General features: G+C 34.9%; 2 protein-coding genes across 2 annotated transcripts in view; one reads left to right on the top strand and one right to left on the bottom strand.

The window, feature by feature from the left end:
* Positions 1 to 533: 533 nt before the first annotated feature.
* LOC137927469 (oocyte zinc finger protein XlCOF20-like) lies at positions 534 to 9,685 on the top strand. The gene is made up of 6 exons (XM_068771281.1): positions 534 to 913; positions 2,723 to 2,896; positions 5,413 to 5,514; positions 6,261 to 6,356; positions 7,246 to 7,390; positions 8,295 to 9,685. Exons 1-6 carry the CDS (start codon positions 770 to 772, stop codon positions 8,606 to 8,608), a joined length of 975 nt encoding a protein of 324 aa, XP_068627382.1. The 5' UTR covers positions 534 to 769; the 3' UTR covers positions 8,609 to 9,685.
* Positions 9,686 to 17,972: 8,287 nt separating this feature from the next.
* LOC137927291 (uncharacterized) overlaps positions 17,973 to 18,499 on the bottom strand; it is a 68,648-nt gene continuing 68,121 nt past the window's right edge. Inside the window, exon 13 of the mRNA XM_068771075.1 lies at positions 17,973 to 18,134. Within this exon, the coding sequence (XP_068627176.1) occupies positions 17,973 to 18,134 (162 nt within the window). The remainder of the gene's footprint in view (positions 18,135 to 18,499) is intronic.

The following is an 18,499-nucleotide window of genomic DNA, read 5'->3' as shown; positions in this document are numbered from 1 at the left end:
ATTTTTAACTATGTAGAAAATATATATTGTAAACGTTTTCTACTTTTCTAAGTGTCTGGACTATCTAAATTCCTTTGGTACTCATTTAATAAAAGTTTCAAACGTACCCACAAATTATAAATAAGGTTTTTAGTTTACCTCCGAATTTGTTAACGTAAGTAGATGTTTTGATATTTCAATTGTTTGTTAAATCGATTTTATTAATATTATTGTCTTTTTATATTACATATGTCATGTTTAAACACCCCACTAAGGATTAGTAAAATAAGTATTACAGTTAAACAATGAGACATATTGTAATTGAATTTGTCTATGTCCTAGGCACAAGTGATTACATATAATTAAAAATTTTTGTAACGTGAAGACAATTTTATTAATATACAATTTTTATAGTAATTTATTTATTAATTTTCATCAAAAAATATTTTTAAAAAAGAATAATTTTATAAAATTTATTATTCTTATGTTGGCTGCATTGAATTTTGAGTGAATAGATCGTGAATCTGCATTAAAACGTCTGTAATTTTCCAACAGATATACAATATTTAATAGATTATAATTAGTTTGTATAAATTTTAAAAAATATTTTAGATTTTGTTGTTATTTATTGAATAGTTTGATAATTTGATGAGGGTTGATTAGTGGATCGATAAATAATTGGGAGGTGTGTCGGCGACGCGTCCACAGATATAGAGATGGCGGCGCGAGGCGCATAGAACTACAAGCGCTGTGCTAGACGGCGGCCTAATCTGTGTGTTTGGTTGCGAAGATGTTTTACTGTTCGTTCGTCAGCATACACTATATTATCTGTGAGTGCGGTGATACCTTCCCAACTGAGGACGCACTCAAGGAACATCTGGAACGAGAGCATAATCACAAAATAGAGCGCCGCGAGGAATTCCGATGCGACACGGTGAGTTGTGCTAGCTATGTCTATTCATAAAGTTTTGAGGGCGAAACATTATCTTCTTTAGATACCCTACCATAATAGTAATTACAATTTTCACACTAACTATCAAAAAATATTATAGTTTCATTTAGATTCAGACACTATTTAAATTACATTTATACATTAATGAAAATATACTTCACATACGCAATATATAGATTTCTCTGAAAGTTATTTCTATTACTGTATAAGTTTCGTCGATATTCAGTTCTTAAAGACTATCTAGAATTAATAAAATAACATGGTAAAATTATTTTGACATTAAAAATCTTTCGTAAATATAATACCATGATTTCTATACGCGAAAATAAGGTTATGTTGATTTTCTATACTCTAAAATCGGTTCGTTGGAATGTATGACCAAAATATCCTTTTTTCTTTTAATTTACGACTAAAATCCGTCAAAGAAAGATAAATATATCCGTAAATATAATATGATGAGACTTTAATAGGGTTATTTTAATTTCAAATCGTATATTGGCATGAAAAGCTTCCACCACTATTAGGGGTCATAAAATATAAGATGTTCTACTGTTTAGCTTTATGTGCAATACATTCTATGCTAGTACAATTGTGCAGGTTTTACGTAAGAACAAATATTTCGACAATTTGTTTTCAATGTCACAATTTCTACTGTATCGATTCATTTGTTTTTAATGTAATTTCATCATTTACATTAATGATTTTTAATAATATGGCTTCTTTTTAAAATAATTATACAGATATATATATATATATATATATATATATATGTATATTACGTTTAAGACACGAGGCGTCTTTTTTATGTACATGTTGCATGACATGGTTTTTTATTTTCTCGGGTACTTGTAAAACAAACAGATTAGGTTACATATATATATCTATAAATGTATATACACATATGTGTATATATGTATATATATTTTTATTGTTAAATTAGATCATATTAATTAATTTCTGTTTTTTTTTTATTTAGTTGTAGGGTATGTAATTGAACTTGCCTTTCATGTTTTAATAACTAACCTCAAAAATAAACCAAATAATTAATCTTTCAAATCTGCTTTGCTAATGACTTTCTAAAAGTCAATACATATATCAGGGGTGGCCTTTATACTGCAAGCCAATTTTTGGTGATATTTTTGGTGATCCGCAAATATTGATGTTTACAAAAGTACAAAATATATGCATTGAAATTGAATATTACAGTAATTCTGAAACATTTGAAACAGTAACAATTTTTAAAATATAAGAATGAAAATTTCCTTGGTTACATTTATTGCAAACTGCAAATAATCCTTTAGAGTCACATGAGCCACAGGTTGGCTGCTCCTGACTTATATAGTATATTTAAATATGTATTTAGACATAGACTATTTCTAGATTTGGAATGTTGTTTCTGCAGGGAGGAACAGCAAGATACTACAGATACATTATTAATATAAATTTTCTTTAACACATTCTATGCCAAGAAAAAAAGGCAGTTTCCTGTTCAGGGAGTGTCGGTCAATGCTGCTTGATGTTATTTCCATAAATAATGCCTCAAATTGACTTTTGTTATACCCAGGTAACATTTGAGTTTAAGAATAAAAGCAAAAAACAATTTAGTAAATTTTAAACAGGTTTATGATCTTCAAAAGTCCTAAAGGGAAACTTCGCTGATGGTCAGCACTGACTGCGTTGGCGGAGAACGTGTTAATGTTATAAATGTTTGTTTTAAGAAAGAACAAAGCATTAAATTAGATTGTCTGGGATATTCATCTCATATATAATCTATAACTGTACATTTTGTAGTGTGACAAGGTGTTCGCATCAGAAAAAGCCTGCCTGATCCACCAACGTGTGCACACATACACTCAGCATCGCATCAGGGATAAACCGAAGGAACCTAAGGAGAAGAAGCCAAAGGTCAAACGGTATTACAACTCTAAGAACATTGTGTGTGAGGTCTGCGGAAAGAGATATGCGGTGAGTATATATTATGAATGGTTAAGAGACAAAAGTCTGCTTATTTAGTTTATGTTAACCCTTTGCTCTCGAGAGGTGAGTTTCGCTCACCACTTAAGCTGTGGTAACTTGATTTAATTTAATTTAATATTCTTTATTGTAAATGTTAAGATACTTTTAATAAGTTTTACAATAATATACAAAAATGTACAATGGGCGGTTTTATCACACTAGGCAATCTCTTACAGACAACCGTAGTATAGAAAAGGTAAAAATACTAATAATGGGTAGTTTACATGTACAAAAAATACAAATTAACAAACAAAGAACATAAACATACATAGACACACATACATTTGTATATAACATACATATATTATTATATAAATATAATACGATAATAAATAAAAACATCTAACTGACTTTGATCATTATTGGTTCAATCGTACTTGCCTCAGAAAGAAACAGAAGAAGAAAAAGAAATGAATCAACAGATAGATAATTATAGGTCTAGTAAATGGTTCTTAACCCTTTCAGGACCATAAGGTTACGGAACCTTATTTAATCAATTTAGCTAGATGTAATGAATTAATAGGCATCCTAAAAACATAATTTATACTAAAAATTCAAAAAAGTTTTACATTTTTTTTGGAAATTTATGGGGCAAATATGTCCCTATGGTCGCTAAGGGTTACTTTCTACTTAAACATCTAAATTTTGGTTTACTTATTGGTAAGTCTGTTTTGTTGTAAATAATGTACATTTGTTACTTAGTGTCCTTTTTTACTTTTTTATGAATAATATAAATATAATAGGGCAAGTTATTTGTGGTACTCGGCGAAACAATTCCTGTTGTTAGATGATTAGTTAATGGTTCAGGTGATTCTTGCCGTTGAAGAGTCGTCGTTTCTTCAACCTCGATATCAAATACCCCCTGGTTATCATCCTATACTAGAAGTCTTTCGTCTTTGTCATCAAGCACTAAGTCATCTTCTTCATCGCTATTGTCACCCACAAGAATTTGAAGAATTTTATTTTTTCGAAGTTCAAAAACTCCACTTCTCTGACGAAACATATTCTGCGAAAAATATGAATAAGAAAATGATAGCATTTTGGTATATCACCAGGCCAAAAGTTAAGAAATTCCGTATAAAAAGTATCCCTTTGCGCCGACAGGGACATCCGTGTCCCATAATCTTTATAACGATTTGTCACAGAATACAACATAAATACATTACTACTGAATATTTAGAATAACAATTACATACTTACCAGGTAATGATAATTTGACACTGTAAAAACTTGAAAAGCACTTTTACAATATCAATTATTTATTCCAAACAGCAGATCATTCGCGCCAAAAGAACTCTAACGTTCCGGTGACGATAGACAATAAACGGTGTTAGTTATCATGTATAGCCAGTAAAAAATAATAAAAAGGTACTTTCCGAAATATTAAAACAAAAAAATAATTTACAATGGTTACGTAAATATTTAATTAATCCATGATTTTTGATTGGGACACCAGCGTCCCCGTGGTCGTGAAAGGGTTAACCATTTTCTTGAAAATAGGCAGCGAGTGGTGAGCACATCTTATATTCTGTGGTAAATCATTCAACAATCAAACAGCCTATCATGTTCATCTATATCATTGATTCCCAAAGTGGTCTATATCGACCCCTAGGGGTCTATGACAACCTGCAAAGGGGTCTACGTCAGCAAAAAAAAATTTGGGGGTCCATGAAATGAAAATGGGGGTCCACAATAGTGGATCTCAACACATACACTGATAGTACCTATTTACTTACATCATACTGTCTAATAATATCAAAACAATTTATCAAACATCACGAACAGTTAAGAGATGTTCACTAGACCTATGATTATTTATCTGTTAATTCTTTTATTTTTTCTCTGTTTTTTTATTCTTTCTAAAACAAGTGCGATCCAAGTCAGTTTGATGTGTCTATTTATTATTGTTTTGTAACTTATTTTTTATAAGTATATGTAATATGCTACTGTTTTCATACTATGGTTGTCTGTAAAATATTGCTGCGTGTGATAAGACCGCCCGTTGTACTCTTTTGTTTACTATTATGAAACTAAATGTATCCTAGCATGTAAAATAAAGAATATGAAATAAAATAAAAAATAAAAAAAAACAGAATAATGTCCCAATTCTGAAATTGCAAGAATTGCAACAGTTGAAAAAGAGATCAGAACACTGGCATCCTGCCAACAAAGGCTTCTTACATCTGAAATTTTGTCAAATGCCTGAAGAGGTATGACATCCTGAAGCTGCATGAAGGAATGTAGCTTTTTGTAAAAAGGTAGTTGTTTTTGGAAACCACCTCTTTCCTTATATCCGCTTATCACCAAACTGAACTTGGATAAGAATATAAAAAAAGGTTTTTGTAGATATATGTATTGCTTCAGAGACTATTTTAAGTATGCTCTCATATACTTTGACCCAAAAAGTATATAAATTTTGGATTATACTATGCTAACATAGTATTTATACTAATTGTATGTTTCAGTCGAATGCAGCGCTTCGATATCACCAGCGCGTGCACACGGGGGAGAGGCCCTATCAGTGCAGCGAATGTCCAAAGACTTTCACAATGCCGCTGTTTCTGCAGGTATGAATACAGCCTTTATTGCTTAGCCATTGGTAAGATCTCATCTAGGAATGAGGTTACTAGACTTTTCTTCATATACTTCCAAAGTATAGCTGGTTCCAGTGGATCCCTTAGAGTCAATTCTACCATATTCATAAATCTATGGATGCGTTTTTCATATCTGAAGAAGTACTGGACAACAGCACTTTTATTGCTTAGCCATAAGGTAAAGGTAAGATCTTATCTAGGAAAGAGGTTACCAGACTTCATAGACTTCCAAAGTATAGCTGGTTCCAGTGGACCCCTAGAGTCAATTCTACCATATTCATAAATCTATGGATGCATTTTTCATTTCTGAACAAGTACTGGACAACAGCATTTTACAAGTCTACACATACTGAATATGTAATGTGCAAGTTGTTAAAAGTAACACATGCCAATTTTTTTAACCCTTGCAATACTAACCGTTATTGCACAGTCTATGTATACATATTTTGAATTATTTTTTACTTTCCTGTTCGTTAATTTTTTTTTTTCAAAAATCTATATGCTATTTATGCAATATATGCCAAAATAACCTCGGCACTAAAAGGGTTAAAATAATTTCTGCCTACATTGCCCCTCGTTTTTATTGTCACACCAGCGTAGACCTCTGTCGGGTCATCCGTAGACTTGAGGGTATGTTAGACCACTGGGACCAAAGGAGTAAACAATAGCATATTTCATATTCTAATATATAACATTGATTAATGTCAAAATTATTTTAGATCCACATGCGAACGCACACAGGAGAGAGGCCCTACGAGTGTCCCCGCTGTCCGAAAGCCTTCAGCAATAAGGCAGCCCTCTTGAGGCATGATCGGGTAAATATGCACACTTAGCCATTTTATTGTGATAGTCAGGATTTCTTGAAATGACGAGGCAGGCTGTAAAAACTACATGACTAGGTGAAACTGACTGCATTTAAACAAACTTAAAACTTACTTAAAATCAACTCAACACCTACTTAATCACATTAACTTAACATCAGCTTAGGATCACATTACCGGACATAACGTCAACTTATTTGACAACTGCTTAAAATCAATTTAACATATTTAACATAAACTTAATCTCTTTGACATATAAAAAGTCTAATCTAAACAAACCTGTGATATTAAAAGATAAGGATAGAAAATGTAAGAATAAAATAAAGATTAGAAATTAAATTGTACCTAGCCACCTAAGAGTAAAAAAGATGAGGAAAGAAAGGCCATGAAAGCTAGAGGGAATGAAAGAATAAAATAAATTGAGAAGAATGAAAGTGAGTGTAGAATAAAGATAAAATACTTAAAAAATTATTTGTAAATGAAGTCCCTGTCCCAAACAAAATAGGGGTACGAGAGGCTCCCAATAGCGGGGGCCATAAAAAAAATCTCTTTGACAATAACTTAATTAAAATCAACTTATTTAATAACACCTTAAAGGTTTTGACATCAACTTATTTAACATCAACTTTACTTACTTAACGTCAATGTAACTTACTTAACATTAAATTTACTTATTTCACATCAATTTTCATCGAACTTGACTTATTTAACATAAACTAAACTTAAAACTTCAACTGCTGCTTTGATTAATGAAGATGTAACTAGTGTTTAGATTTTTTTAATATTGTTACCCATAGCCAACTTGCAGCAGATCAGCTGGACTGACTTCTTGGAGACAAAATGTCCCCTAAGTTATAATGTTAGTAAATAAATTACATTTCAGGTCCACACGGGGGTGAAGCCATATGTATGCCCACAATGCGGTAAGACCTTCACTCAGTCCAACTCCATGAAGCTCCATGTGAAGACTGTCCACCTGAAGATGCCTGCTCCGTACAAGAGCAAGAATAGAAGGAACAAATCTAGAGGTATATACCAATAAGATGTGCTAAATTGCTGTCAGAATTTAAAAAAGATGCCAATGGAGGAGCACTTCCTTCGTTTCTAAAATAGGTTTGTTGAAGCATTTTCATCATTATTTATGTCATACTTTTTCCACATAAATATATATATATAGATATGACCTATAAGTATGTTAAGTACATATAAATGTGCATATACTTGTTTGCTGCTGCTTGGTTTCGGTTGAAGTTGGTGCTGTAAGCCTTATACAGCTTCATCGGAACCAAGTTCATGGAAGCTCAAGCTTCAAGCTGGACAGACGTGTTCCAGTTGTACGACGTTCCCACGTAGTGAACCGCTCTACCCGAGTAGAGCTGTGTAGTGTTGATGTTGTGTATTCGGCTCAGGATGGCAGTGTGGACCATAGGAGAGCCAAGGATAGATCCAGATCCAATCTTAAATATTCTAATATATAATCGAATATTTATATAAGTATGTTTGTATATATGTGTATGTATTTGTATGTATGAACAACTTAAACTGCCTTCTGTATGTCTCTCATTTCCAACCTAAGTATGTCAGATAGAGATCACCTTGAGCAATACAACCACCATTTAAATCTATTTATGAATTTTTTGGTTATAACCAGTTGTAACCAGTAAATAAGATTTGCTGCAAGATCTGATGCTGAGATATTTTAAGATCTGCAGAACTAACATCATAGACATAGCTCGAAGAATTGCTTGTCTATGGGGGTAAAATCATGCAATAGAGTAGTTAAGGTTGCAGGAATTCGATTGGACAGCGAGATGAGTCACAGTGGTGATCGTTGGAGGCCTATGCAGTGTGCGCCTATTGGCTGATGAGGAATTATTTGTGTTATTATACTGTACAATAAATGTGTCTTAAATTGTGTATGTTCTTTTGCAGGCCTGAAAGTAGAGGTGCAGGTGGAGTCTGGTGTGTTTGAGCAAGAGTTGGCGGAGATTAAGCCCGAAGTGAAGTCTGAATACATGGAGGAATACCCGGAAGAGTACCAGGAGGAATATCATGAGGGCGAAGGCCTTGTTCAGGATGACACAGACGAGCAGGAGGCACAGCTGTATGCACAGGACGGGGAAGTGTTCCATGCGGTGTATGAACAGGGATTGTACCATGAGGAGATTGTTGAGGACCCACAAGTAGCGCTATATGAGATAGAGAAAGCAGAAGTTCTATATGAAGAAGTTTATGAAGATGTCTAATGTTGTCTGCCTTCTCCAGAAATAAGGCTTGTGTTTACATGTGAATATAAAATTTACTTTGAATGTGGAATGAAATTGTAGCAAAGCTAGATGCAGTGAAGTTGTAACTGAAATTGGGAGTGTTGGTACGACAAGGACAAAATATATCTCTTTATGAAAATAAAGCTTGTGTTTATACGTAAAAGATATATAGTTTGAATCAAAGTGAAAGTGTAAAGTTGATACAGTGCAGTAACAACAGATACTTGGTGTTTGTGAAATAAAAAGGAGAATCCATGTAATCTCTTAAAATATAATCAGTTTTAGATTGTTCCTTATACTAGCTTTTTTGGGGTAGTCCAATGCTATGCGGTAAACCAGTCATGGTGGGGAGCTATAAGCTTCCGCCATCTGAGTATATCGCCTTCAAATCATGTATCGGTCATATTAGCTTTGAAATTCAAAAGATAAAGGTTGACTTTAAATCAACGATAAAAGATAACTTATTCTAGATATTGATTTGAACCTTTGGATGCAGTTTTGAATTGGAGATTAACATACCAAAATACAGTCGGAACCAATATGTGCAATATACCTTAAATGACGTAATTAACTGGTATTGCTCAGCAAATTGGTTCAAGTGGCAGTACTAAGGACAGCGCAGAACAAATTGTCAGTCTTTTGCAATATTGTTGATTATATCTAGTGGGAATAGTGTATTAGATACACAAGAGCGAAGACTGATGCACTTTATGTCGGGAAACATGCAGTGGTAACTCATACAGTTTGAGTGGAGTCCATGGATCTGCAAGTGCAGCATGTAACATCAAGGTTATCGGAAGATATTTGAATAAGACCACTTGCAACCGGTCTTTTTGGAATATAAGGGAGATGTATGTCCAGAAATGGACATCAGTTTATCCAGGGTTACCGAAGTACCCTCTTATTATCATGAGTGGGGTTGTAGTGACCTCTGCCACATGTAGCGTAGACTTTCAAAATTAAATATCACAGTGAAATAAAACCTTCTTAACGTAACAACTAATGTTAAAATGTATTGTTGAAGTTAAATAAAAATTTTTCATTGTACGCATTGTATTTATCGAGTTTTTTATTTTATGAGGGTATTCCAATAATTTTTTTAACAAAATTAGGTTCACTGATATTTCGTGCAGTACCCGGCGATAGGTATTGCATATCGACTTTTGAAAAGAGAATCTGCTAATTTCGGTTTTCTAGAGCGCTATCTCTGTCGCACGAAACAAACAGTCTGGTATTTATCGGGAGCTGGTAATACAAGTATCATTTGCATCTTTTGATAATAAAAAAAAAAGAAAAAAAAGAGCTCGATATTTCCGATGTGGCTATACCAGTGATTCCCAAAGTGGTCTATATCGACCTCTAGGGGTCTATGACAACCTTCAAGGGGTCTACGTCAGCGAAAAAAAATTGGGGGTCCATTAAATGAAAATGGGGGTCCACAATAGTGGATCTCAACACACACTGGTAGTACCTATTTATTTACATCATACTATCTTATAATATCAAAACATTTACATTATTTATATTATAAAAGTATCTATGAAGTAAAAAAAATATTAATATGTTACGTATATTTTACATAACAGATACGAAATTTTTTTTGAGTAGTTTTAATTTAAATTCAATTAATAAATGTATTAATTAACATGTGTTTTTACTTTAAGTTTTTAACACTAAACTTCACTACAGTTAGAAATTTACAGGAAATCAATATCAGGTAAGTAGGGGGTCTACCCAACACGGAAAAACATAGCAAGGGGTCTACGACACAAAAGATTGGGCAACTCTGGGCTATACTACTGTCAACAATACCGTATTAAAAAGGGCCATCTAGTGAACTATTTAAATAACAATAATACAACGCCATCTAGTGCGTTTCTATTGCACCTCTAGAAATCCATTTGTAATAGTACTAATTCCAGCCACGCAATTGCAAGAGGCGTGCATGCGCTGTTATTAAATTACAATGTAATGCAGAATTAATTCCCTTTGCGTATTGAATAACGCAATACACACTCAACTACAAAATACAAATATATTTCGGTCATCTTGTTTCATCACAGGGTACCTGTACACGGGTCTTTCTGAGTTCTTTGATAAGTAAGAAAAGGACCAATATTTTTGGCAAACAATGCGAATTACACAACTGCCACCGTCAAATCACTCAACACGTGTTTCACCCCTCCACGGGGACTCTGTGTTTGGCACTAATCGGTGTAACATAGCTCTTGAAGATGCCCCGATTCCTGATTTTACAGTGGCAGGTGTGTAATTCGCATTGTTTGCCGCATACGCATATTTCAGCGGGCTGGCGGGCGGTGTACTTTGTTGCACGACTACCACTGCATGTGCGGAAGTGGCTTAATATTGGTCCTTTTTTTACTTAGGATGAACTTCCGCAAGGTAACGCCTGATTCCATTAAATATTTGAGTTCTTTGTGGTTAGACGGATCAGCGCGCTGTCAACGGGATTTTTTACATTCGACTCACATAAACTTGAATGTGTTTCTTCTTGTACGAGACGCAATCTTACAGAAATATGGCGAAGTCGTGGGGGCGCATAAGTTTCAATTTGGTGCTCCTGGGTATCTCCCAGTTTCTTTATACTTTCTCCAAATTACTCACTCTAATTTTAGTGACACATACATTCACCATTTTCAAAATACATTTATGTGCAATTTCTTAACAGTTGTTAGTATTTATAATTAGGTAAGTTACTTTACTTATTTTGTATTACTTACGAACACAACTTAGCAAGGGTAGGAAGGTGATGCACGGGAGACGATTCGGATGTGAACATAGTTAGAGGTTGTGAAGGACATTGGAGAAGATTGAAATAAAAGAGTAAAGTGAAAAGAATATTAATCCAATTTGTAACGTCCGTGTCCCAAACATTACAGGGTGGAAGAAATTTCCCAAAAAAGGAATTTTAAAATAGAAATAAAAAAATATTTGTGTTTTTTTTGGACCTAAATTTCATTGCTGTCCATACAGCATATACAGATTCCGTAGGTTCAAGGTATCAGAGCGCAGAAAGCTCCTAGAATAAAACCTCTTTTAAGGTAGCGAAGCTAGATGGCACTCATTCCACATCGTTTATTTCATAGAAAAAGATAGGATTTCTATTATTCCTTGGTGGTACCTCGTGGTCTCGTCCATTTTAAAATCCCCTGTGTCCACAAGTGTCAAGTTCAAAAAGTCAGGGTCGAAGTAGCCTCGTGGGTGGTGTTATTTAGAACCTTGATTTGTTTAAATTCGGTTTGATCAGTCTTGTTTGTATTGGACATGACGCCAACTTAGATCAGCTTGGCCAGACTAGATTTACCCCGAGATCTGGGACCCCGGGGGGTGGGGCGCGCGCGCTGCATATGTGTCAGCGCGCGCGGAAACTTTGATAGCGCGATTCAGGAACGCATTTGTCGATCTACCCTCACTATTAAATGAAGTATATTAATCATGGTGCGGGAATGTTTTTCTCGACTGCCCGTTGGCGTCATTGTTTTAGTAATATCAAAGCACCTCGCGTGAACATTCCTGTCTATTATATAATATATTCAGGATCATCAGCGGTGGTGTGCCACTACCACGGCTCAGCGGTAGAGAAGCGTGACATGCGATCGTAGGTCGCATTTTCGATTTCCAGGATACGACCACATATTACTCACACTTGAACTTATTTGCTTTTGAATATAAAACTTTAAACGAAATAAACATACATATATAGGTCTCCGCCAAGGATATATATGAGGGATATACCGTAATCGCCATGTTAGACTGTGTGGTATTATGGTACACAACGGACGCTGCTGTCCATTCGCTTGAAACTTGTCTGTGAGAAATAATTAATGAATAAAGTGTGAAATACATGAGACTGCATCCCGGGGATCGAACTAGCGATAGCAATTTTAAGTTCTCTACCACTGCTATATATATATATACATATACAGATACATATATAAACATATACAGATACATATATATACATATACAGATACATATATATATATATACATAAATCAATATGTGTCTGTCTGTACATCAAATCGACGTGAAAATTTGATAAATTGACTCTGTGTTTGGCACTAATCGGTGTAAAGTTACTCCTGAGGATGCCCCGTGGAAGGGTGAAACACGTGTTGAGGATGATTTAACGGTGGTAGTTGTGTTTCGCATTGTTTGCCGCACGCGCATTTATCAGCGGGCTGGCGGGCATTGCACTTTATTGCACGACTACTGCTGCATGGCGGAATTAGCTATATATTGGTCCTTTTCTTAATTTGATAAATATTATATATATCCCGGGAAAAGTTTTTAAAATGTAGTTTTTTTATGAGTTCAAGTTTGAAGTATCAAAACTGCCTGTGTTCACATTTATAATGAGAAACATAACATAGCCATGTGTGAATGTGTACACATAGCTTTAAACACAACTGTGGAACGAAATAAACAATGCAAACCTTTTTGTAATAAACTCATTTATTCTCTACTTACAAGAATTCTTTCGAACATAATGGCGGATTCTACTGCCGTCCAGTTTCATTCGCACTAGATACAATTGTTTTTTGTCTAGAAAAATTTACGACTAGTCCACAAAAAAACATGCACTCACAAAACGTAAATATAAATGATATAAATTGTAAATGTATAAATAAAGAAATTTATTTTATAAAAATATTAATCAATCATGTTTGCGTATTGCTTTTGAGGTTACAGACTAAAAATAATATTGCACGTAATGGCGGATGTTTTCCCGCCAAAAAAAAATAATTAAAAAATATCGAAGAGATACAGGCTTTTAACCTAAATAGCATTATCACTAACACGTTTTATTGCTTATGGATAATTAGTAAATTCATTTACATGGATGTCATACTTATAAAATAAATATATTGGTATTATAATATTACTCGATCGAGTTTCACCAGCATTGACCACAAATTTAGTTGGTTCTGACACCCTGCAGATAAATGTCCGCTATATTTCCAAAATTCAAAAAAAATGTCAAAATTACATGTAATTTTGGAAATTTGCGTTCAGGATATCCAACTATGTTGACAGTTTCTAAGCAAACACACCACAAGTCGTATTTCCTTTTTGCATGTCTACACAAGCTTCACGGACGACGTTTTGTCTCAACATTTACTATACAATATTAAATGGAATCAGGCGTTACCTCGCGGAAGTCCATCCTAAGTAAGAAAAGGACCAATATTTAGCCACTTCCGCACATGTAGTGGTAGTCGTGCAATGAAATGCACCGCCCGCCAGCCCGCTGATAAATGCGTATGCGACAAACAATGCGAATCACTCAACCGCCACCACCAAATCACTCAACACGTGTTTCACCCCTCCACGGGGCATCTTCAGGAGTTATGTTACACCGATTAGTGCAAAACACAGAGTTTTTGTTTTTGTCTTTGACTCGGGCGGTTCATTTCATTGCACGACTACCACTGCATGTGCGGAAGTGGCTAAATACTGGTCCTTTTCTTATTTACTATACAAGATGTCACAGGTAACAGACGATGAGGTTCTTGTTCGTGTCTGATGACAGTTTTCACAGACTCAATGACTTAGTCCATATTTTTGTGTTGACATGTTTATTGTGAAAGCAATCATATTGTCTTCACTGTTCATTGTATATATAAGATCGAAAGGCATCTTTTGCTAGACAAGTATTTCAAAGATTTCATATAAGACTTCACTAACCAATCCACTGAGCTATATTGGTAACCTTTATACTTGATTCAGTTGCAAGCATAGTTCATGACAATAACTTAGACTGAGATACAAACATATATTTTCATGCTTTACGGACTGCTAGCTCCCTCTTTAATTTGCCTATTCACCAACTAATTTTTTATTGCGACTTATTTTATTCACATCTGTAATATCACTATTATTTTCGCGTATTAATCACAAAAGCACTATATTATAATTATTTTTAAGATATACGCGCGTGTACATTGAATTTTGGGACATAGAAACTACGTCTAAAATTTAAATACAATAAGAGATTCAAAAATGTACCAATAATTATTTTAAGGCCATATACACATTACATTTATTATTCTAATATAAAAGGCGTGTTCACATTTATCATCGAACATTTGGGCTTTGGTTTAAAATTAATTAAAAAAGTAATACATTTATTTATTTTCTTCTTAATAATTTTACAACGAATTAGGCATGCTATATTTACATTTAATCTAACGATAATTAATCTATATTCTCGTGAATATTAATTGAAAATTGTTTAAAAATTAAATATTTATAATCTGTGATATAAAAACTTATTGAATCTGTCAGATTTGAAGCTACATATGTCATAATTTAATTGTTGCAATAAATGTTGTATAACATATTACGATGCATAGAATTCAGATAAAAAGAAATAATAATAATTAATAATTAACTTTTCAAATTATGATTGTAATAATAAATGAATTTATTGTTATTCCAAATTTAAATTTCCAAAAATTGTTTCCTTTTTTGGTTAACCCATCGCATATAGGTTATCTGTCATTTAAATTTTAATTAGGTGTGTGTATTTTTTTAATATCTTTTTCTTTGTATGAAGTATTGTAAATTTTGTAGGCAATTATTAATAAATAAAAAAAAACAATAAATTATAAACACGTGACATAGCAAGCTAAAAGAAAATAATTTTCTTACCGACTTCTATTAACACATATAGTGCAAAGGGATGACGTTGAGTATGAAATATTATCAAAGTAGAGAATATATATGTAAATAAAAATAAGACTTAATAGTCGAAATATAAGATGCAAAAGTAGAAGTAACAGTGTTTATGACAGAGCAGAAAATGTACACGATTAAGAAAGAAAAGTGGTAAAATAAAATTCGGTCATCGTCTTCTTGGACGCTTATCTTCATTGCTAAAGGTCCCCTCATTGCTTGAAAGCTTTAGTCCACGAGCTGTCACATAGGTTTCTATTATCTTTTCTGAAAGCCTACGTTATTGGGAGTCCCGTCACACCAGCACAGAGTCCGCCCATCTGGTTGGTGATCGTCCTATTGGTGCTTTTCTATCTTACCAACATTCTCGTGATGCTCGAAAGCAAATGTTGAAGAACCTGGTCTTTATACGAAGTTGATCCAGAACAGATATGTAGGTTCTCCTGGAAGTTATTGGTATAGTAGCATTCTTCGCCAGCACCACATCACAAATGCCTCGATCTTCCTGTGGTTGTCCGTAAGGATTGTCCAAGATTCAGATGCGTGTATGAAGATTTACAATAGAGTTATTAGAAACGTTTCTATTGTACCATATTCTGGTAAAATCACTGCTCTTTATGTCTGAACACCACTCATACGCCGAGCAACTGTTGAATTCCTAAATGATTTTTTCACCACGTGTATATATAGCTATGGAATACAGAACAATACCAGCGTTCCATTTGGAACAGTCCTGCAGTTCACTTCTTCTTTTCAGCACATGGACTCCCATTGCAAGACATGGGATTCCCCCAGAGACCGCAACCGTTCCTGCGCTGCTCTTCACGCGACGTCGACTATGTCGTCTGTCCACCACGTGGGCACCTGCCCACGCAGCGTTTATCTGGTCGTGATCACCGCTCGAGAACCTTTCGGCAGATTAGAGAATCCTTGAAGTAGACAAGTCTACAAGAGGAATATTCTGTTTTCAATTAAAGTGTGTCGAAACTGGCTAGTTATCAATTGGACAATAACATACATAGCTTCAATTATCGCTGCTTAAACATTATTTAATGTCGGTACTCCTGTACGTCGATTTGACAAGCAATTGTGGTTAATAACAGCTTCGATTTTAAGACGCCATTGTTTACTTTGAAGGAAAAATCTTCAGGTTCAGCTATATATAGTTTTTTTGAGAGGTTAGGATTATCCATGTACCATTTGGAAGATCTGCATCTTTATAATTTAACCAGGTTGTCTGTCCAAACTGTGATTAGAGTTCCTAAGCTTGTCAGTTCAGGGAGTCCACTTCTATCAGTTTTTCACATTTCAACTTTCTACTTCGCTGGACTTTTGTTTGTGTACGGATCTCTTACCTGATTCATAGCTCCCCCCATTTCTCGTTAAGCGACGTTGAGTTCTGAGACGAGAGAGTTTTCGGTGACTAGGAGTGAGAGACGATGTTTCTGTGTAGAAAGTCATCACCGGAAACGCACATTGGTCGTAGACACTTGTTTTACACTTGAAACCTGAATTAAATTATTGTGGATTTCCTTTCTTTGATTGAAGATGTACGGGGGACGTCTAAAAATCCGGCGAGTATGTGGTGGTATGGTTGTATGGTGGTGTGGTGCTGTACTGTAGACGAGAATGCTGTTTGCCTTTAGGAAGTCGGCACTAATTATCTGATTGGAAACGGGTATGATGAACTTCCATCGAGAAACTCTTTGTAGGTTCAGATCGTGCTGGAAAGCTTTCTGTTTAGGTTGGTATTATGGTATTGTCAACAGCATATAGGACGAAATGTAGCAGAAGTACATCGTGCCATATTTTTTTCTTAGATATCACAGAGATATTTTCTCTGGTGACAACTAAGCGGTGTGTAGCTTCATGAATGCAGGTTACCTCGACATTCAGCGTCTGTTTTGGGGTTCCAGGCTTCCTTCTTTATAGAATGTACACGGCTGATTGCAGCGTCTTGCATTTTTTCCAAATCTTTGGTGTCCTGTTCACCTCCATAGGAGTTCTGAACTCTCATAGCGTTTATGTGTGTTAATATTGAAGGAAGAAAAACCAGACAGAAATGTTTGCAGTGATTAAGAATGAGCACCAGAGGTTTGTTCAGAGCTACAGCATCGAGGAAAGAGCCTTAATGATTGTCAATCATTTCTAGTGGACATCATTGGGTGAACTATGGTGGGAACTAAGATAGCGTCAGAAAATCGAAATATATCCGAATGGAGGCTTTCATTATTATATTCACAAAGCTTTGAAAATTACGTGAGGTTCCTAAGTCTACCAGATCATCATATCAGCCGGAAGACATCCACTGCGGGGCATAGGTCTTCCCCGAAGACCGTGAAGACTCAAAGACCGGTCTTGAGCAGACTACAATGACTCCTCGTGATCTTGGCTATATCATCGGTCTACCAACCCACGCCGCGTCTACCGGCTAATTTAGCCATTACCAGAAATATTTGTTAAAAATGAAAAATCTCATTAATATAATCATACTGTGAACTCTAGCTGATAATGTATAATTAAATAATTGTTAATACATATCGATTCATATATCTTAACTACCTTATACGTTGTAAAAAAGCGCTGTAAAAAAATCTTGGGAAAACATATAAAAGTGGAAAATTTTTTAAATCTATTCGCATATTTAATCTATGGTCGGTTTCGCGGCGCGGAGGAGGACGTAGAGGACCAGGAGGACCAGGACCGAAGGGCGCGTGAGTGGAGACCCGGAGAACAGCGGCGTCAGCTCCCCGGTGTGAGCTGTCTGCGGTCCGCCCAGGGTGTGGAACTGGAAGATGTCGCTGACCTGGAAAGTTTAAAATAGTACCTTTAACGGAGGTGTTATTGTTCCCATTCCTCGACATAAACTGTCTCTTATTATGGCCTGTTAACTTCTATCTGCTAGGACAATTGCTTCTTACAGAGAACAGATTTATCCATCACTCGTGCTAAGGGCGTTTTGGTGAACAAAGAAATCTTTACATTGACGTTGATTTATGGGACAACCTACATATCAAGATTTGTGGACTTTCGTCGTCGTCATTTCAACCCACTGCAAGGCATAGGTCCTCAAAAGATATATTTTGAATATACCATAAAAACCACGTTTGGCGGTCAGGCGGGTTGGAGATCACAGTGTGGTATTATGGTGCGCAGAGGATGCTGCTGGCC

This window comes from Battus philenor, unplaced genomic scaffold (genome assembly GCF_028537555.1).
Source record: "Battus philenor isolate CCGP_79_NKW_IND1 unplaced genomic scaffold, ilBatPhil1.0.hap1 SCAF_30, whole genome shotgun sequence".
NCBI lineage: Eukaryota > Metazoa > Arthropoda > Insecta > Lepidoptera > Papilionidae > Battus > Battus philenor.
The sequence above is the reverse complement of the archived record's forward strand: the minus strand, read 5'-3'. Positions and strand labels throughout refer to the sequence as shown.

What these genes read in the sequence shown, in the direction of transcription:
- LOC137927469 (XM_068771281.1), top strand. Translation starts at nt 770, where the DNA reads ATGTTTTACTGTTCGTTCGTCAGCATACACTATATTATCTGTGAGTGC. An exon ending in AGGAATTCCGATGCGACACG is followed by an intron (nt 914 to 2,722) that starts GTGAGTTGTGCT and finishes TACATTTTGTAG; the next exon opens with TGTGACAAGGTGTTCGCATC. An exon ending in TAGAAGGAACAAATCTAGAG is followed by an intron (nt 7,391 to 8,294) that starts GTATATACCAAT and finishes GTTCTTTTGCAG; the next exon opens with GCCTGAAAGTAGAGGTGCAG.